Source organism: Trichoderma breve, chromosome 3 (genome assembly GCF_028502605.1).
Source record: "Trichoderma breve strain T069 chromosome 3, whole genome shotgun sequence".
NCBI classification, from domain to species: Eukaryota; Fungi; Ascomycota; class Sordariomycetes; order Hypocreales; family Hypocreaceae; genus Trichoderma; species Trichoderma breve.
In genome coordinates, this window is record NC_079234.1 from 1,855,460 (window position 1) to 1,875,704 (window position 20,245).

The window sequence follows — 20,245 nt, forward strand, 5'->3', positions numbered from 1 at the left end:
TCACACAGGCGTTGTTACCCCTGCGTTAACTCCATTTCAAGAGCCAAGCATGGCAAAGCTGAAAGACGCTGAACCTTGAGTAGCCTCTTGGCAGGAATTCAGCCCACAGTAGCGGTGTTTCAAAGACTGTATTTAAACAATTCCCTCCAATTCTGTCCTTTCTCAGAAGTAATTGTACTGCTTTTCCTTTGAAAGCTACGAACAGATGTTTGCGTTTTTATTGTCATTCCAATTTTTTACCATATTCATAGTAGAGAGGTGTTGTTCCCAATAAATATACAAATGGTCGTTTGCGATGGCTCAAATGCTAAATGCAACACGAACGCGGCACGTCTCCATTCATGAAAGCGCTATTTCAAAAGCTAAATTTACCTGCTCCCTTGGCAAAAATGTTTTTGGGATCGTACATCTTCTTTAACTCCAAAACTCTTTCGTAATTGACGCCAAAGAGATCTTGAGCCGATGAAGAAGAAACACCTATCCGACGGAAATTTGAGTCAGTCATACAAAACAATATCTCAAGAAGCGTGCTCGTTCACCTACCGTCATAATTCCCGTATTCTCCAACGCCTTCATTTGTTTTAGTCTTGATAAGCTCATTAGTGACTTTACGGCCCATATTGCGAGTCCATTCTCGACAAATCGCGTCATTTTGTGCTCCTGTCCATCGTGTGCTAAAGAGAATGTTATAATGGGACCCACGATTGGCAAAGGACATGGCTGTCTGAGCCACTTTGTTCACCATTCTTTGGCTAAAATACTCCATCAAGATGATGGTCTTTTTAGCATCTGGCACTTCGTTGATAAATTTGGCATAGTCTTGGACCAGAGTTTGTGCCAGAGCGGTAGGCAGCGGAACAGTAAATGCAGAGCCCTTTTGCGTCTTACGGTCGCCATGTGTCGATACCCCATTAAGCATGCTGTTGACTTGCTTATATGTCATTTCCGACGTCCTGTCTACAACAGGGCCGAGCTTGAATAAAGCATCATAGTATGCTCTTGCTTCCTCTTCATTGCCGTCGTAGAAGAGGATTGTTAGGATACGAACTTCGTGAGTCGGAGCAGGCGCACCAATTCCCACCACCATCGCACTCTGGCCTTCTGTCGTTTCAACGAGCTTGTTGGCGAAATCAATCACTTTATCCAAAACAGAGGTGTCGAAGGCTAACAGACCTCCCCATACGGGATTATTTTGCTCGTAGCCACGGAAAGTGAAGCTGGTTGCAACACCAAAGCTTTGGCCGGCTCCACGAATGGTCCAAAAGAGATCGGGGGTTTCCTTTTCAGACGTTGTCATGATTCGACCATCGGCGAGAACAATTTCAGCTTCAATCAAGTTATCAATTGTTAGGCCGTATTTGCCGCTCAGCCAGCCATAGCCTCCGCCTAACGTGAGGCCGCCGACTCCAGTGTGATTGACGGTTCCGCCAACGGTAGCAAGACCGTACTGGGCCGCAGCCAAATCGACGTCTTCCCATATGGTTCCTCCTTGAGCTCTGATCGTCTTTGCAGAGGGATTGATCGTTACTTGGCGCATTTTAGTGAGGTCAATAAGAAGACCGCCCTCAGTCGAAGACGATCCAGAGGTTGAATGTCCTCCACCAAGAACTGCAACCTCTAGGCCATGTTCCTGTGCGAATAGTAACGCTGTAGATACATCTTCAGCAGATCTTGCTTGCACTACAACTGCCTTAGCCAAGGATTCAATGTTAGCGTTATGTTTGTTATACAGATCAACTGATGACTTACCGCTCTCTTTTCAGCAGCTTCAGACCATCTGTGTAAGCTTGCTTCGTAGCCTTCTGAGTCAGGCGTCAGAGCGAATGAACCTTTGAGGGCAGCTCTGAGCTTATTAATTGGCAGAGTCTGAGTACTGCTTGGATCCATGATTAGCTCTTGTTCTAAAATTGTTGTAATGCTGATATCACAGTGAAGAATTTTAAGACCAGGATTCGAGTAACCCTACTATTTCACAATATATATGTGCCTAGTCAATTTGACCTAGAGATGTCCTTAGGTAGAGACGGTTATCAAGCCGGCAGATAATCATCGATTGACGTCGTCTCCGTGGTCTGCGACTTCCGCGCATCTGCCGGATCTCGTCTCGGAGTTGCTGTGGTAGCAATTGCGAGGACCCTCCACACGATCTCCGACGCACCACACTTGATGTGACGTCTGATCATTGAGGTTATTATACTTCCTTCTTCCATCATATTCTTTATTACTACATAGCCGATATTTGCTTGTCATCCGGAATCGAGGTGGCTGTGCCATCGCGCGAATTGTAGAATTCTCAGCATTTGCAAAAGAGAGATTGCACGCATGTTTATGCCAAATTCTCACAGATTCTGAAATACATTTTTTATTCATTTTAGAAATAAGCACTCTAGGTCATTCGATGCTGACAGCTTTCTCATCCTGTGATTCCATCAATGATCTAGATTGAAAGCAGCCTGGCTTTACCTTTGTTAGAGTCTATTTTCTTAGAGTATTCCACATGGCCATGGAATCGAAAGAATACACGTATCGAAGCCTCGAAGGAGGGTCTCAACTGACGGCAGATGTTTACTATGCATCTTCTGCGACAGCACCGGTCGGTGGCGCGCAGCCTATCGGTATGCCTGTCGTCTTTATCAATGAAGAAGTACTGAACACTAAATTCGATGCAGCAATCATGTTCTATGGCGGTGGCTTCGTTGTTGGATCAAAAGAACTCGTGTCCAAAAATGGGATCGAGACTCTTGTGTTAGAGTTTGGCTTTATTGTGGTGGTGCCCAACTACCGTCACTGTCCATCCGTATCTCTATATGAAGGTCCAATCAGTGATGCACACAGCTGTTATGATTGGGTGCAAAATGAACTTCCCAGGCTGCTATCTAACGTCAGTATTATTGCCGATGGTGGCAGAGTTGCTGTTATAGGATTGTCTGCGGGAGGAACTATGGCATTGCATCTGGTGAGTTTTTGTAAAAATTTCAAGATTAACTCTCTTTCTGTGTTTGCTTCGAAAAGATTTTGCTTTCGCACTCAATGAATGGTACCTAAAGAAAAATGCTAATAATATTCTGGGTCTAGGGTGCGGCGAATAATCCCCCCAAAGCAGTATTGGCATTCTACTCAGGAATCTATTTTGAGGACGCTTTCTGGAAGTTACCCATGCCTGCATTTTCCAAACTTCCTAACTTTCCACAGGAATTTCTAGACAAGATTTATGAAGAAGGGACTGTCGTATCAGCACCTTCGCTGTTCAAGAAGGCTCAAGGTGATTCGCCTCCAGAGCCAGACATTTCCAAGCCAAGAAACGCATGGCTTCTCTCTCATTTTAAAGACGGTACATGGCTTTCGTCTATTGTGCAAGACGGCGACTATGCACGTGTTGATCCTGCAAAGTTATTCTCAAGTGCTTTCCCACCAACATGCTTGGTGCACGGATCAGAGGACAAGATGTGTGATGCCAAATTTTCTACAATGGCTCACAAGGAATTGCTAGCCAAAAATGTAAAGTCAAAGCTCGTGATTGCAGAGGGCCAGGGCCATAACTTCGACACAAAGCTGGCAAAGGACGATCCGTTATTTGAGCTTGTACGTGATGCGTTCCGATTTATTGCGACGGAAGTGTCTTTGTAAATAACCGGGACGCGTCTGCTTAACTCTCGACTAAATAAGATGCAAGCATGCGTAACTTTATAGACTTCTTCCATTGGGTTTAACCAAGATTGGTAGCTAGACGAATTTAGCGACTCTAGCGAATTGATCTCTTACACTGAGCAAAGAGAGGGGCTATTGTAGTATGCCTATCCCAAAGCGGTCCGTAGATTCCCTCTGCCGTTCTTGTGGACTGGGGGAGACAGCAAATAGCAAATAGCGGCGGCGTGAATCGAGTTGCTCCGACTTGCTTATAGATTGCGGGGATTCGGCCTGGATCTGGACCTCGCTGCCGAGCAAGATTCGGCGTGAAAACAAGTTTGGAATTAGGAAGAAATACTGCATCAATCGTGCTTAGCTCCGCCATTCCCGCCTACCGTATTTTGAATCTGACAAGCCTCTATCATAATTGCATACTCACCCATTGGGATGACAGTTGCTCTTCTTACTCAGTATCAGTGAAGAGCCAAACCCTTACTGAAATAGATATCACACTTTATCCTGCAAGTTTATCAGCGCCACTAGCCTATCTCCCTTGCTGTATTCCTAGTACGAAACACTATGAATTTGTGTCAAATCTGTGGTAGAGAATTCCGGCGCAAGTATGCATGATTTCTTTTATGCACTTGAAGACATAAAGAGATATTAACGCTGATACATAAATCCATAATAGAGATAGTCTAGGCCGGCACATGAGGATGCATGAGAGAGGGCCCAAGGCACGAAGAAAGTCATGCGATCGCTGTCAAAGGTAGAGTTAGTGAAGAACTATTTGAAGAAAAGAAGTTAAACATACCCTTTTAGGTCAAAAATCAGATGCTCTGGTCATCGTCCACAGTGTCTCGCATGCGCTGAACGAGAAGTCTCCTGCGTGTATACTGCCGATGCTGAGAAGCATCGGAGTGGTGATTCTCAGTCTATTCACAAGTCGACTCCACATTCCGTAACACCACTTATGATTGACCATGGAAAGAAACAACCAATCGATGGAGGATCAACTGAAGATACTGACCAGGAACCACAATCCGGTTCCGTTGAATCGGACACACAGGATCTAACGCCTCTCACATCTTTTCCTACGGAGAATCTTGGATCGTATCCTAGTGGAGGGACGCACAATGTTCTCCTGGCGGATAGCTTTATTCCCAATTACGAAGATACGCACTTTGATTGGATTCTTCGAGATGCTGGGGACAGGATGGACTTCAACGCTCTTAATTTCTCTCCTGACCGCATGCTACTTGACCACGCAACTTCGCCACTGTTCTGGTCAACATACCCAAGTTATCAAAATACCGCCCAAGAACCAGCCTCTAAGTACAAAGAGCCTAATGCTCAGCAGGAAGCGTGGCTCCTCGACCCACATGAGCCTTTCGAGAGATCTCTGGATATTCCAAGTCTGGGTGGCCAACGCACTGATCTATCCAAAACGGGATCGTACTCTCAGATCCGGCATCTTGCTGAGGAAGATCGAGATCGTATCCGACGATCCGCCAAGGCTTGCCTTGAAGAGCCGCTCTGGGCTACTGTTTCGTTTTCTGATTTCCCAAGCAGAGAAAAACTAGACCACTGCATTGATCTCTTCTTCACAAATTTCCGACCGGTAAGTAGGGACCTTTGTCTCAAACTTTGATGAATGTAATATTGAAGCAGTTTGAAGGTTCTGAGCTTCATTCATAAACCCACTTTTGATCCAACAACTGCCCCAGATACGCTTATTCTTGCAATCGCCAGTATAGGGGCACGATTCACCAATCTTACCGGGGCAGCATCCTTCGCTAATGTTATTGCCAAATTAAATCGCCGCCTATTACTTTCGACGGTCTGTTACCATAATAAAGCCTGGTTCACGTAATATAGTGCTTGCGCTAATGAAGTCATCAGGGTGAACGCGAACCACGAGTCGCACGCTCCGAGTCTTTTATGGCGGCCCAGCTGCTCCAGGGCATCTACGGATATTGTAGTGGCGATAAGGTCTTGTTCAACTATAGCGAGAGCCTGAGATGGTCGTTAGTCCAAACGGCGAAACAAATTGGCTTATTTCATGACGCACCACGGCAGACCTCCTTTACTCATAGCGAAGATGCAGAGGTTCGGTGGATGTCCTGGGTTGCTACTGAGCGACGTAAGAGACTGGGATGGGCTATATACGTATGTTTAATTTCCGAAGTCTCAACCCCTAGAAACCTGTTCTAACATCTTTCCACAGGAGTTTGATGCCTTGGTAAGCGTTCTTCACAATCAACGCCCGGCTTTCAGCACGGGCGATCTGACGCTCTCCCTCCCTGAAGATGCAGACTACTGGGAAGCCCCATCAGCCTACTCTTGGATAGCACTACGCCCGTGGAAGACAGATCCAGAATCGATTGGCTTTCGGATTGCAGCTCGTAGCTGTTTCGATCCAAGTCTGATGGACAGTGTTCGGTTGACCGATACACAACATATCCATATCATTGTAGTGATGTTGGCTCGCTTTGTTTGGTCACTTAAAGAGCTACAAGTGTCGCCCCTCATGGAGGTGGTGCCCGATTATTTGCCAATTGCTCAGCATAAAATGACACTTACGGACAAGATGGGAGATTTCCTGGTTTCACCCCATGCAGTAAAATACTCAACAACAGCAGGAGATCGCGCCTTTGTTCATGTTGTTCAAAGAGCCCTCATTATCCACACGTCGTATTTATATGCCGCGAGCGACTTGATGGACTGGCTACCAGCTCTACTTCGCAGCGCGGGCCTTAACAAGGCGGCTCGCGAACGCATGGCCAAGTGGGGAGAAGAAGATCCAGCACGAGTACGCAAGGTCATATATCATAGCTCGCAAATCATAGCGATTTGTCGGGACTTTCCGTTCAATACCCCGTACGAGTCTTTTTACGTTTTCTACGCCGGCTCTGTATTGTGGTGTTCCGCTACACTGTTGACCTCTCCTCTTGGAGATGGCATCCGCGGAGGTAATAGTGAGAATATTGGTTCTGAAAAGAAAACGGACCATATTATTCTTCTATTGGACAAACCGTCACCTGATGATGTGGCAGGTTGGACTTCAGAAATTCTTCAGTGGGTTCGAGAGGGTGGCCAGAACATTGAACTCGGAATGTATGGCGTGCCAAATTTGAGCGCGACAGAGAGTCGAGTGCAGGTGCTTCAAGAGACTGTCCGCATATTACAAAACATGCGCTTTTGGGATATCTCACGGGCGTTTGCTTCCACTCTCAGACGCCTCATACGAGCTGTAGAGGTCACTAATATATAGAAGCTAGTATACCAGCTTTTGCGCATTTATTAACTACTTTGTCCAGACGTACCTTGTTCAATGGAGTAAACTATCCTTTTCCTATGTACACTGCCCGATTTCAAGTCGTCTAGTCCAGAACATATTGCATTCAAACCCCCAGGCCGTACTTCTACAGCCCCGTGTTTAATTGCGCTAGTTGTTATGAGCTGCTCTGCAAGCGGAGAAAAATTAACTGCGAAGTTTACATCATCGTGGTTAATATCTGCTCGAATGCCTTTTGATTCGAAGAGGAATTCTCTATTCATCATTGTGAAGCCGAAAATCCTGACAACCGTTATACGTGGATCGTTGATCCAGTTCTGCGCAGTAAAGCTTATGTACTTGCCTCCAGAAATTTCCATGTTGGTGGCGCATATAGCAGCAGAGTACTTTGTCGCGATACAATCGACTGACGCTTCTATTTTGCCTTGCGTTGCGCTACGCAAAAGCGTCAAAGTAGTCGGATCGTCCTGTATGTTTGCACATTTAGTTGTAGTTTCCAGGGACTAAGAAAGTACTGGATAATAATAGACCAAAGTTACAGGTATGCATAGGAGTTGGTATAAGAACTTACATGATAGAAAACATAATCAGCACCACATCTTTTCACCAACTCGAAGCTCTCTTGAGAACAGACGGTGTATACAGTTAGCCCCGACCTTGTTTTTATTTGTGTGTCAGAAATCCATTAGTGCGTTAAGTAAATCTCAACCAAGATCGTTAATTTAGTCGGTACTTACAGCTTCGCCAATTGAATTTGCATTGACCCGGTAGCCGTGCCGCCCCCATAGATTAACACCTCCTTGAGTTTACTCTCATCGTTTGCTAGAGGCTCTTTGATGGCTTTATCACCTAGAAGTGGTGGATATGGTATTGGCAGACATTTATATAGAGCGAGTCCACCAACAAATAGAGGAGATGGCACTGATGCGCCGTCTTCGAACGACATATTATTGGGTAGGCGAAGAATCATATGGGCTGGAGCAGCAACATACTGGGCAAATGCACCGTCTGTTGGCCTCAGAGGATTGCCTTTTCAACAACCCAATTGATTAGCAGAAGCTTCCGAATATATCGCCCCAGTTGAGTTGTATACTGAGCTTCAGACTTAAAACGATGGTTTGACCTAACCTCCTGCTACAAAGCCGATGACACGTTCGCCGATCTCGATCTTTGTCACCGCATCGCCAACACAAGTTACGGTGCCAGCAAAGTCACAGCCAAGGATGGTTGACACTGAAGGCTTTGATCCATGAAGTATCTTCCAATCAATTGGACTCAAGGCTACGGCGGCAACTTTGACGAGAACCTCGCCGCTGGTAGGCGCCGGTATTTCGCACTCCCTGACCTCAGCTGCTCCACACTCGTGGTGATAAAGAGCGAGCTGGGAACTCATATGGACCGCTTAGACTGGAAAGAATATTTGGTATATTGTTTAGGATTTGGAGGATTAAAAAATTCTTCAGAATTGCCAAGGAAAATAATTCTGTCTTGTGGAACTTCTAAGGTTCTCCGGAGAGCAAGGTCGGCACTCAGATGACGAACACCGACAATCGCTGCAGTAAGAACGGGCGACTCTTCAGCCAAAAAAACCTGGCAATGTTTTCTGGTACTGTTTCTTTGAAGAATGGAGAGAGTCTACGGATGGAAAATTTGGTGCAGCTCGCCCGGAGCGTATTTATCGACCGGGCCGCTCTGTTTACCACTTACACACCATCTCCGACACATCATCTCCGACACATCATCTCCGAGTCAACGATCGCCGAACAGCGATAGATGTATCTCGAGGATTTGCATCAAATTATCTTTCTCTAACTGAGCGTGGTGTCTTTCTATATAAACCATGCAGTAAATGTACATAGAGATGCATTAGATTTCTGGACTATTTTGCAGCCGTGCTGTTTTCCATAGTAACATTGAAGCTTTAATCGCAAGTAAAAAATGGCGATTTCATCTAATGACCAACCATCTTCGACAAGCCTCTTGGAACGTCTTCCAGGGAAACTACCTCAGACCCGGATTCCAGATGACGTCGATCTCCAAGCAGGGCCAAATGCCATCGCTGATAAGTTCTCTCGACTAAGCGCAGATGACTTCACGGACGATGCGTTATGGCGTGATACTTACGGCCTTACTGGCACGATGCGCACATTCTATTCTGGAGACACAATTGCTACTATTTGGAACATTTTAAGTAAAAGTCGCGGCATTGTGTCCCACGCCAAAGTCGTTCCGAGCTCTGCCAAAGTCCTTAGGTTGGATGAAGAGACCTCTTGGATAGAGTGTCGGCTTTTCTTCCAGACCGAATATCCTGCGACAGACTGCTCAGCAATCATACACTTGGTCCCAAGCGCCAGTGGAGAATGGAAAATCTGGGTATTACGCACAATCCTCGAGCAGATTTCTGGCCATGGAAACGTCGATTCTCTCGCGCCTTGTATGCCGCTGGCTAACGGCTACATACAAGTAGAACACAAAATTACATCATCAATGAAGGATCCTCATTTTCATGCTGTAGTTGTTGGTGGCGGCCAAAGTGGGCTCAGTACCGGCGGCCGGCTCCAAGCACTGGGAGTGTCCTACGTTATATTAGAGAAGAATGAAGAGGTTGGCGAAGCTTGGGGTCTAAGATACAACTCTGCCAAACGTACGACTCACATCTAACGCAAACCTCATTGAGTCTTATGGTCGGTGGAATTATTGCTAACATCATCTTTAGTTCACACAGTTCGAGAATATTGTGAATAGTAGACACTCAAGCAATATGGACGTAATGGGCTAACAGTAGAACAGCACACCTCCCATTTGACCGTACATTTGGCTCTGAGCTGGGCGAATACCTAGGTAAAGATCAATTGGCCGCTGGTCATAAAAGATGGGCTGAGAAGTATGGAATCGTAAGTTTACCAAATTTTACCGCCCTTACCTGCAATTTTTACGCTCCTAACTGAGCGCCGGAATCAAAATATCTGGCTTTCGACGACGTTAGTATCAGGAAGCTGGAATGAAGATCAGCAACTTTATACTCTCATGATTAACAAGACTGGGATTATCTCAAAAATAACAGCGAAACATGTTGTTTTTGCTACAGGAGCCGGATCGCAAGTTCCTTTAATACCGGAGTGGCCAGACAAGGTAAGTGGGTGAGCTTTGTTTGAAGAGGATCCTATGATGCGACGTGAGATGTGAACAGCAATCTGACATATCGACAATATAACCCAGGATAAGTTTAACGGTATCATAATGCATTCACAGAACTACAAGTCAGCCGAGGGGTGGAGAGGAAAGCGAGGAATAGTTGTCGGCACAGCAAATACAGGTAACTGAACCTCTCACAAATACCGGTATACTGGCGCTGACATTGTAGCTCATGATGTTGCTGATGATATGCTTGAAGAGGGAATGGCGGTAACGATGATTCAGCGTAGCCGTACCTGTGAGACTCGCATGCATTCAAAGCGACATCCTTATCTAACAAGACACTAGTTGTGCTCCCAGTAGAATACATCGCGAGTCGATATCACGGTAAGCAAAACTTGGAGATGTGCTACAAATAGCGAACTAACACAGCTTCTACTTCTCGCCAGTGCTGTATAATGAAAACATACCAACAGAAATGAGCGATCGAACGATGTTTAGCAATCCCGTTTCAGTCAGTCGACTCCTCTCAGCCAAATCGTTCCATGCTATGGCGAGAGCAGAGCCGAAAAGATGGGAAGCCCTTGAGAATGCTGGCTTCAGGGTGGATCCTTACGGGGATATCCAAGAAGCAATCAACATCAAATTAGGAGGCCATTACATCGACGTCGGCACGTCAGCCAAAATCAGCAAAGGCTATGTAAGAATCTCCACCCTCTTCAGTTCCCAAAATTATTCATCTGCCGCTCATAAATTACACGTCTAATACTGATATCACATGCGACACAGATTAAAATCAAGTCAGATGCGTTGGTGGAAAGATATACTTCCTCTGGCCTGCTTTTCACGGACGGCACGAAGATTGATGCAGATGTTATTGTGCTTGCTACAGGCTTTAATGGCAATTTGCGAAATGATGTTGAACGCATTTTTGGCAAGGCCGTGGCGGATTGTGCCGGCGACTGTTTCGGCATTAACGAAGAAGGCGAAGTGCTTGGAGCTTTTCGCGTACTACAGCGTAAGTCCTAACCTAGAATTACCTCTTCAACTAGCTATGATGCTATTACTAGACTAACGATAATTCTAGAGCCTGGTATGTGGTATCTTGGTGGAGCGTTGGGTCATGCAAGATATTATTCTCGGTTCATTGCACTTTCAATCAAGGCAGACGAGCTGGGTATGCCATTTCCCGTATATGTAGACTAGAGCTCCAAGTAGACGTGTAGCACTTAATAAACCAGAATACATGAAAGTAATTACAAATACAGTAAACTCGGAGATTGAGGTGATTATCCCAGACTCACTATTACTAAGAGACATACGAAGTATATCACTGAGGCCCATCATCTTGATGGAGATAAGCGGAGATACTATTATAGTAGCAACCCCGACGTGCGCTTAGGGCTTTGGATGTGTCGGAGCCATAAACGAAAGTCTAGTGATTTATGATCTTGCCGGGGCAATTCGAAGCCGAGTATTATAAATCGCACTGGTTTTTAATTCATCAATCTAGATGGAAGAACTGGTCGCATATCCGTAGTTAAGGTATTCTCCGAGAAACAGGCATCTAGGTGGGGACTAACACAACAGCTCCGCGGCAATGAAGTGGTGGCGTGTTGAAGGCCCAGTTTAGGTATACCGAACGCTGAAGAGCTCGATGTGTATCGTGAGTGAAGGTTCGTGGAATAGAGACTCATAATAAGCTTAAATAACATTGATTTGTTAGAAAATGTTCACTCTCTTCCTTCGGTTACTCATTCGACATAATCTCGCCCAGGACTAAACATTCAATCATGGCTCCTCCTGCAAATGGCAACTCCGTCTCCGGACACCAACTGGCTGCTACGTATGCAGACAAAATCAAGGACAAGATCATTCTTGTTACTGGAGTATCTCAAGGAAGTCTTGGAGAAGAGTACTGCTTAGCTATTGCTAAGTTTCAGCCCAAGATTTTGATTCTCGCAGGTCGCAGTGCCGACAAAGTCAAATACATGTCCGATGCTATCTCGAAGATCGACTCCAAAATGGCCACCAAGTTTCTTGAACTGAATCTTGAATCTCTCTCTGCAGTCAAAAAGGCGGCTGAAACAGTTAACTCTTGGGATGATGTGCCATATATCGACGTCTTCTGCCACAATGCTGCCATCATGGGTACGACCCACGGCGTGACAACAGACGGCTTCGAGAGGCAGTTGGGCATTAATTATCTGGCTACTTGGGTCTTTACAAACACCATTTTACCGAAGATTCTCAAATCACAGGACCCAAGGGTTGTGCTTCTTGGTAGCGATGGTCATCGCTGGGGCCCGATTCGCTGGAATGATCACAATTTCAAGGTAAGAGATTTGGCATTCATTACCTTACAAGGAAATTATCGGCTGATAAATCCTATTATAACGTCGTACAGGGTGGTGAAGCTTACAATAGATGGCGTGCATACGGTCAATCAAAAACAGCAATTCACCTGTATGCTCTCTATCTTGGTAAACTACTTGGAAAGAGGGCACAGGTATTCGGCCTCGACCCTGGTGTGATAATGACCCCATTGGGAGGACACGTTGACTGGGCAGGCGAATTTGGAGACATCAGTGAGTTGCTAATGTACTATTATTTGGAGGCAATCCCAGATTACTGACACACTCCTTAGACAAAATCGACTTTGAACTGGGTAATGAAGAAGCCGCGAATGGATGGCCAAAGTACCGAAGTAAAGAAGCGGGCATCGCAACGAGTGTCTATGCTTCATTTGATCCAGATCTTTCGGGTAAGCATATCTACTACTTCATTCCTTAGTGTTGTACATACGCTAATCCTTGCATGAAAGAATATACTGGAGCGTACCTCGCAGATTGTCAGGTCGCAGACCCTTATGTTCATACTGTCAGACCTTGGGCATCCAGCGAAGTCGAGGCCAATAAGCTCTGGAAGTGGACTGAAGAGCTCCTCAACCTGAAGTTTTCATTCTAAATTTGTCGCGGTGGATGAGCAACTGAATATGAGAACTTGATGGACGAGTCCAGTATCAGTTCTAGTAAGAGAATAAGCATGGTATCATTTTATAGACTAGTCTTTCGTGATATGTAGATAGTATATAACCAAACATCAAGACAAATTCTGCAATTAATGTATGAATCATAACAAAAGAAGCATCTGTGCCTCAGCCGAGCCAAGATTCCACTTCTGAATAACCTCACCCTGCATTATCCCGTGCACATAACACTCGCCCACAATCTTCCAAGCCCGCTTTCCCGTAGCAGATACACACTTCCGAAGCACAAAAGGTACACCGGAGCCAAAGAGCACAGCTACCCTATCTCCAAGCTCTGATTTATGGGGACCTAAGCCAAAGTAGCCCTTCTTAGTGATGAAGAATTTTCGTCCCAGAGCATACTTTTCGATATCTGCAGGCAGAGTATTCTGTGGCACAAGACTTACTTCCTGCTTCAGGGTTTCATCCACCTCATCGTACGCCCGACGCAAGAAGTCTTGATCAGAAGGATCTTCGATAGCCTCAGGATACGATTTGATTCCTCTTGACCGCCTGTTTTTTGCTTGGTGCTTGGCGAGTTCGTCCCTGTGGCGTCTGGACTCCCAGTATGGACCAGGAATTACGTTTAGCAAATCAAATGGTCGATGGTATAAGTCGTATGGTTGTTGGTGCCATGCTGAAGCAAGTTGACCAAAGAGCGCAACGTATTCGTCATTGTGAGGTGGAAATACCTCCTCCCTTAGCTGAGGAGCAAGTCGGTGCTCAAATCTAGAACCACCATCTCTTTCTTTTTCTTTGTTGAAAATAGAAGTCGGACGCTTGATAACTTCATTCATCTCTGCAAGGCTAATCAATCCTGTGGTTCTAGCTGTTATAGGAGGCTGGCCTGGTACCCATGACTTTGGGATTTCTGGGAGCCAGTCTTCATAGCGTGGATGATCCTTAGTTTCATCGTCTTCATCTGGGATTGCTTGTCCCACAAACAATGTAGACCAAAACGCTTCCAACAACTCGGCTGCAGTAGGATACCTGTTTGCTGCGCTTTTGTTAGACACGGCGAGATGTTTGCAACAACCCACTGCAACTATGAAATTGGTCGCATCAGCCAAATTTTGGTCGATATCTTCAACAAAGCTATCATGACACACTTCAACTTCATCCCACAAAACTCCCTTGATTTGCAAAGACTTTTCGTTCTTGTTGATCTTGAAGCTGGCATTGACCGACATGGCGGTTGCATACAATGGCTTTGCAGTAGAGTGTCGGAGCTCTTGTAGAAGCCATTTCTTCATCTGGCGCTCAGTGATAAGCTCACCTTGCTGTATTGCGTCGGGGTTTTCCGGCATATTGGGGTTTTCATCTCCAATCGCAAGGATGAAGTCATTGCGAGACAGCATTGCTTCAATCTGTTCTTTGACATGATCCGGGCACTGTTTGTGGAATGTAAAATGGTCCGGTATGTCTTTCAGGCTTTTGACGACTGCAGAGCCGTTGGCAGCTATTTCTAATCGTTTTATCCGACGTTCCCTCAATACTTCTTCCTCGGCACTGCTAACCAGAGGATTCACGTGGAATCCGGCTGGTGTCTCTCTGGCTTCATCATCGCCGAAACGAGCCCTAGGCTTTTTAAAAATGGGCTCTGCCCACCACGGAACGTCGAAATACCGTTGAATATTTCTGAAAGGCAGTGATAGCGCACCAGGCGGAACAGACCAGTCTGGAGCCCAAGATGGTATGTCTGCACTACCATTCACACAGTGGCGGAGGACTTCCAAACCTGTCTCACCGGATAGCAGTTCTGCAGCGAAGTCGACGTATACGTCCTCCACGGATTGATCATATCTTGTCGGTAGTCGTTTTGAAGGTACTCTTGAAAACATGTTCCAGATTGCATAAATCTTGTCTCGCCTGTTTGTAGCCAGGAAGTGCCTATAACGGCAAATCAAGTCAAACAGAGACTTGGACGTTGGCTCTTTCGTAAAATAGTATCCGGCACTATCTCGCAAGCTATCGAGCTCTAAAATCTCTGTAATAGTTGGGAAGGCTTGCCTTCTATCGTCTTGGTAAGCTTTTATACGAGCAGCCGCAATTACTACGGACATCCACGAAACGCGGATATGGCCGCAGATAATCGAGGCCTTGTCCAACTTTAGTCCCATTGCACCCGCAGTGAGCTCTTGCACTATCCAGATGCGCTTCCACCAAGGGCGTTCAAGCAGGCTCTGCATAGCTTGCCAGGCATGGTTGGGAATGTTGGGCATCTTGTCATATGGAGAAGCATGGCCAAGATGGTTGATCCAATCCATTGCCCGGTCGCTGTCGGATGAAGGTTCCCCAAGCCAGATAATCAGCGCCCTGGCTGCTGCGTAGATTAGGTTCATCATTGGAATCTGGTGGTTTTTCTCCAATAAGTCGCTCTGATTGACACATATTGCATCTATCCATAGGTCAACGCCCTGACCTGCTTCCTGGTAGTTTTCTAAGAATGCATATAGATTTGCGGTAACTGGGAACGCGATTCCATTGATAAGGATGTCCTTGGTGACTGTAGGCGGGCCCCAGGTATATGATAAAGCCTCGAAAAAGGGACCCCCTCTTTTAATGTCCAGTAAGTTGCGTTTGATAAGCGAAGCTTGAATCTTTGTTGACCCTGTCTTCGGCTCTAGTCTTAAAAGACGTATTTGGAGCTCATCTAATGGTAATTGCTGGTAGAGCAGTTCTGAGTTCCCGATATTGTTTGGATGTTGCGCGGACATTCTGAATATTGGTCAAGTTTGCTTGGCAGCTTTTCTAAGATATTGAAATGGAAGAGAATGTGTTTCCGATGGTTAACAAGTTGCATTAAATAAGATATACTACTCTTTCTTTATCTCCTAGGCAGACGTGATAGACACAGCCCCAGAAGGTTGTTCCCAACTTTGCCATTACAATGTGATAAAATGTTGAAGGGGGTGCCGCTAACCTACTTGATTGGCTGGAGCCTGCTTGAAGATCATGTCACCAGTAATGCCTTGTCGGATGCCTCTGCAACATCAGATAGGCGCTGTCAGCCCAACTACCAAAGTGAATGTACGCGCCCTCCCAGTCAGCATCAATTCAAACTCGCAAATAGCCCCATTTTGTATTTTCCTAGACGACTTCACCCGAAACTACTCTCACTGTACCTAAAATCGAATTTCGTTTTCCTACTCTGTCGTCCATGTTCCAATTTCGAATGCTTAGGTTTCAGATAACGTCCTGACAAGATCTTGCCATTTTGACTAAAGGTATGACAACGTAGACACCTAGACCTTCGGACGCAAACACCTTATAAAAGTCGCTTTTTGAACCCGCATCAAGGCTATTTCAGTAATAAATTTCTGCTAGTACCTAGTTTCAGCCTCTGGCAAATCGCTATCTTTTCTAGTCCTTCTGATAGCTCGAAGCTTCACAATTCTCTTGCTTCTGTTTCTGTACCAGAGAGAGAGAGAGAGAGAGAGAGAGTGGCGAATAGAGCAGATTTACCCCACCGATGACCAAGAGATGGCCAAACCCAAGCGCTAGTTATGGAGTAGCCAAGCATGCGCCATCTTTAATCTTTCAGCAACCTACAACAGCGGAACCGATCGTGACACCCCGAATCGTGAGCAGGTAATGCGATAGATTCGATGAGAATAGGAAAACATAACCACCAGTGCTCCTTGTTGGACGGGACATGTAATGTGTTACCGTTGGCGGCTTGAGCTGTCCGGGTTTATCTTCCGATGTGAGAGCTGAGCTTGGTAAAGCGGGGGGAATTTCGTGCCGAGCCGCGAGCCGCGAGCCGCGACGGAAATAATGGAGTAACAATTCTAGCGAACCTGAGCTGCTGCTCTAAATCCACCGTTGAGACAGACGGGCGTTGGGCGGGCGCTTCTGTTTCGTGTAACTCCCAGCTCGCGAATCCTTCCGTATAAAATGGAGAACAGACCCCTCGGAGCTCTTTATTATCCCCGGGACTTTGAGGCCAGGCTATGAAAGGATTAGTAGCATTGAGAAGCGTGAATCTCGCACCAATCATCGACTCCTACGCAGTTAGTAGAGAGAGCGCGGTTGCTCGGATCCTCTAGAGACTAATACATGTGGCAAGACAGTAGAACAGGGTTACGCTGCATGTAAAGAGAAACGCGCTAAGTCGCGAGTTAAGCGCAGGCAATTTATTCTCGTCCAGAAGTACCTCTCAAATACCTGTTTTCTACTCACCTTAGCCTGTGTTGAAGTTAGTTCCAATCCTTCGTGCTATGGAGTACGCATGATCCGAGGGTGATCAACGGCTGAGTTATCAGATGTAAGAGTACCTCAGCTCAGCTCGGTATTAATAAATGAAGCGCCAAGACCCGTAGAAACGCTAATCTCTGTTCCATTCGCATTCGTCTTCTTGTTGTATCACGTTCATTGCTCCGTTAGGTTGGTGGGTGCAGCAAGAACTGCATAGCATTCACATGCAAAACATGGCCGAGAACCATGAACTACGAGATTTAGAAGATCAATCTGCCGAGCATGACCGTGAACATCTTCTTAGAGACGACCATGAGGAATCTCCTCCTAACGCCGACCAGCGCCCTGCCTCCGCAATGGCACCGCCAGACAAAACTCCAACACCACGAGTGCAGCCGCCAAGTCGGCGTCAGCATCTACGCTCGAGATGGCATTCAATAGCCTGGAAGGTAGAAGTCTCAAGTTGGATCGCCAGTGCCAGCTGCTTCATTGCCCTTGTCATAGCCTTGAGGGTTTTTGATGGTCATCCCCTGCCGCAGCTGAAATTCGGTATCACTCCTAATGCTATTGTTCAAATCTTGTCGACACTGTGCGAGTTTTTCTTGGAGATATCTTATGGCTCTGGTGTTGGGCAGCTAAAGTGGTTAAATGCGCTGCAAAAGACACCGTTGGCTGATTTTCACACCATTGATGAAGCAAGCAGAGGCGCTTGGGGGAGCGTAGTGCTCATTGCTAGTCGCAGAGGGGGGTGAGTGTGATATACGTATACATATGGGTTCGCTTAACCACGACTGCAGTTTCTTACCTTTTCTCTCGCAGTTTAGTTGCTGCCCTGGGAGCCTTTATCACCATAGTCGCCCTAGGCATCGGCACCTTCGCTCAACAGGCGCTGAACTACGATACGATCTACACAGCCTCTGGTGGGAATGCACTGATGCCTATTGCGCAGTATATGAACGGTGTCGGTTCTGCGCCCATGAATAATAAAGGAACCATACAAGGAGTCGACTCGGTGCTCACTTCAGCCCCCTATCTAGCCTTCTACAACCCCTCTGGTACGAACTTTACCGCGACAGCACATTGCAGCAGTGGTAATTGCACATGGAACTCGTACCAGACGTTGGGGTTCTGCAACACTTGCAAGAACTTAACAAGTGAACTGAAAAGAGGCAAAATACGCATTGTTCCTCATAAACTGACTGACGAAGCTTATGAGACAAATGTATATACTTTGCCGAATGGCTTTGGGCTGACAGGTATTCAACCAGGGGAAATGAATAACCAAGTCGATTTCGCCATCACAAACGGAGTTGTCAATGTGACCACGACGATTGCTGCGAGCAATGGGATAGAGGGATGGGACTCAGTTGCATTTCCACATAATGGGTCAGTGCTATTGAGCGCTTTCGCTGTCGCCGCTGCTCCTGGCACAATTCCCGAGCAACCAGATCAGACAAAATTCGACCCTGATGAGATGGTAGGGGACATGTATGCGGCACCGGTGGCTTTTGAGTGCATGTTGCAGTTTTGTGTTCGAAACATGAGCGCCGTCTTCGTGAACGGCACATTACGCGAGACGGTCACTTCAACATGGACAAACGAAACACAGGGGACACTTCCTCAGTATGAACATTACACATTTCGTCCACCTCACTCCAACGAGTTCCGTGTTTTAGGTATTTCGAAGGATTCGACAGCCGACTGGCTCAACTCTCTACTTGAGGGAAGTGCATATTCGGCCGATGTCGACTCACTCGAGGTTGCCACTTCTTCAGATCTCATGCAGATGGTGCGAATAGCCATGAACAGCTCGGAGACGGGGTTTCCTGACTTGATGGACAACTTGGCCAACAGTCTATCTCTCAGCCTTCGAAGTGCATCGTACCAACCATCACCTACACATGGTCAAGCATTTTCTCCAATTAGTCACGCTGTTGTGACTTGGGAATGGCTCATTCTACCCGCATTCGAGCTGGTGGCCTCTCTGGTGTTTTTGGTGATTGTTATGATGAGAACGAGGAAGGCAGGCCTAGTGCCGTGGACGAACAATATACTGGCGGTCTTCTTTCACGGGTTTGATCAACGACCTATTATCGATGGCGCTGATGAGAGCGAGACGGCTATGGAAAAAGAATCCGACGGATTGCTTGTACAATTCCAAGCAAGGGAGGAAGGTGGGAGGATAATCACCGTGAATAGGTAACGGTCGCATGTATGGAGCAAATACTCCGTATAGACAGAATAGGTTAGATCTCATTTACCACAATTACTGCTTGTTGGAGGGGCTGTGTGACAGACCGCGCCGCGAAGCGCTTAGGACAGAGTCGAAGGATTCAATTGCTCCCGCTGGTCTATCGTATAACGTTGGCGAATTAGTCACGATGTGCTCCCAAAAGGATCGCCATTGCTGCCTCAGAGAGCAGTGATCTAGACCATATCAAGCCATTGTAGGATCAAAAATTGCCGCACTACTTAGTGATGCGTCCACGTATTGTGTTGAGTGAACCTTGGAATTGTCGTACGAGTGAAAACGAGTGCCGTTTTGCTGTAAACGCGTAATAAGCGCAAACAAAGCTAGGACAGCGATCGTCGTATAGTGGTGTTCGTGCCATGAATTTACAACATACCCAATCACGACGAACGTCAACTTCCACCCCAAAACTCTATCTTCTGCCCTTCCATTCCGAACAAAGTTACTTTATTGCATTTTTATATTTATTCTTATAGCTATTGTGTTTGCAGTCGGTTCCTTATCACCTGGAGCCATCGTGGCTGTTTTGCGACTTTACTCGGCCGTTGATTCGTCTTTTGCTCTAGACGTTCTTTGCTTTTATGCTGCGTTGTTCGTTGAGTGGTCTTTCGATCTTGGAAAAAAAAAAACGCAATTCGTTTTCGACAATTTTTGCTACCTTTTATAAGCTGCTAGAACGATCCTGTCTGAGCAGTTTGGTTAAGTTATT

The 20,245-nt window shown here is 46.2% G+C and overlaps 7 protein-coding genes across 7 annotated transcripts; 5 read left to right on the top strand and 2 right to left on the bottom strand.

Moving 5' to 3' along the window:
* Positions 1–355: 355 nt before the first annotated feature.
* On the bottom strand, positions 356–1,887 carry T069G_04999 (FAD binding domain-containing protein; the record flags this gene model as incomplete). The annotated part of the gene is made up of 3 exons (XM_056172209.1): positions 356–477; positions 544–1,690; positions 1,750–1,887. 3 exons carry the CDS (start codon positions 1,885–1,887, stop codon positions 356–358), a joined length of 1,407 nt encoding a protein of 468 aa, XP_056029067.1.
* A 610-nt stretch (positions 1,888–2,497) lies between these two features.
* On the top strand, positions 2,498–3,627 carry T069G_05000 (alpha/beta hydrolase fold domain-containing protein; the record flags this gene model as incomplete). Its single annotated transcript, XM_056172210.1, has 3 exons — positions 2,498–2,615; positions 2,670–2,956; positions 3,076–3,627. 3 exons carry the CDS (start codon positions 2,498–2,500, stop codon positions 3,625–3,627), a joined length of 957 nt encoding a protein of 318 aa, XP_056029068.1.
* A 973-nt stretch (positions 3,628–4,600) lies between these two features.
* T069G_05001 (fungal specific transcription factor domain-containing protein) lies at positions 4,601–6,901 on the top strand (the record flags this gene model as incomplete). Its single annotated transcript, XM_056172211.1, has 4 exons — positions 4,601–5,248; positions 5,306–5,467; positions 5,530–5,796; positions 5,855–6,901. 4 exons carry the CDS (start codon positions 4,601–4,603, stop codon positions 6,899–6,901), a joined length of 2,124 nt encoding a protein of 707 aa, XP_056029069.1.
* A 1,962-nt stretch (positions 6,902–8,863) lies between these two features.
* Positions 8,864–11,266, top strand: T069G_05002 (pyridine nucleotide-disulfide oxidoreductase domain-containing protein; the record flags this gene model as incomplete). The annotated part of the gene is made up of 10 exons (XM_056172212.1): positions 8,864–9,569; positions 9,642–9,662; positions 9,716–9,819; positions 9,875–10,057; positions 10,145–10,241; positions 10,290–10,358; positions 10,409–10,447; positions 10,510–10,760; positions 10,850–11,078; positions 11,148–11,266. The coding sequence occupies 10 exons, from the start codon at positions 8,864–8,866 to the stop codon at positions 11,264–11,266; spliced, it is 1,818 nt and encodes a 605-aa protein (XP_056029070.1).
* Positions 11,267–11,853: 587 nt separating this feature from the next.
* T069G_05003 (short chain dehydrogenase domain-containing protein) lies at positions 11,854–13,027 on the top strand (the record flags this gene model as incomplete). The annotated part of the gene is made up of 4 exons (XM_056172213.1): positions 11,854–12,396; positions 12,468–12,648; positions 12,708–12,824; positions 12,885–13,027. 4 exons carry the CDS (start codon positions 11,854–11,856, stop codon positions 13,025–13,027), a joined length of 984 nt encoding a protein of 327 aa, XP_056029071.1.
* A 165-nt stretch (positions 13,028–13,192) lies between these two features.
* T069G_05004 (heterokaryon incompatibility protein (HET) domain-containing protein) lies at positions 13,193–15,805 on the bottom strand (the record flags this gene model as incomplete). Its single annotated transcript, XM_056172214.1, has 3 exons — positions 13,193–14,666; positions 14,763–14,957; positions 15,009–15,805. The coding sequence occupies 3 exons, from the start codon at positions 15,803–15,805 to the stop codon at positions 13,193–13,195; spliced, it is 2,466 nt and encodes an 821-aa protein (XP_056029072.1).
* Positions 15,806–17,518: 1,713 nt separating this feature from the next.
* Positions 17,519–19,488, top strand: T069G_05005 (uncharacterized protein; the record flags this gene model as incomplete). Its single annotated transcript, XM_056172215.1, has 4 exons — positions 17,519–17,687; positions 17,727–18,033; positions 18,105–18,340; positions 18,542–19,488. 4 exons carry the CDS (start codon positions 17,519–17,521, stop codon positions 19,486–19,488), a joined length of 1,659 nt encoding a protein of 552 aa, XP_056029073.1.
* Between the last annotated feature and the right edge of the window lie 757 nt (positions 19,489–20,245).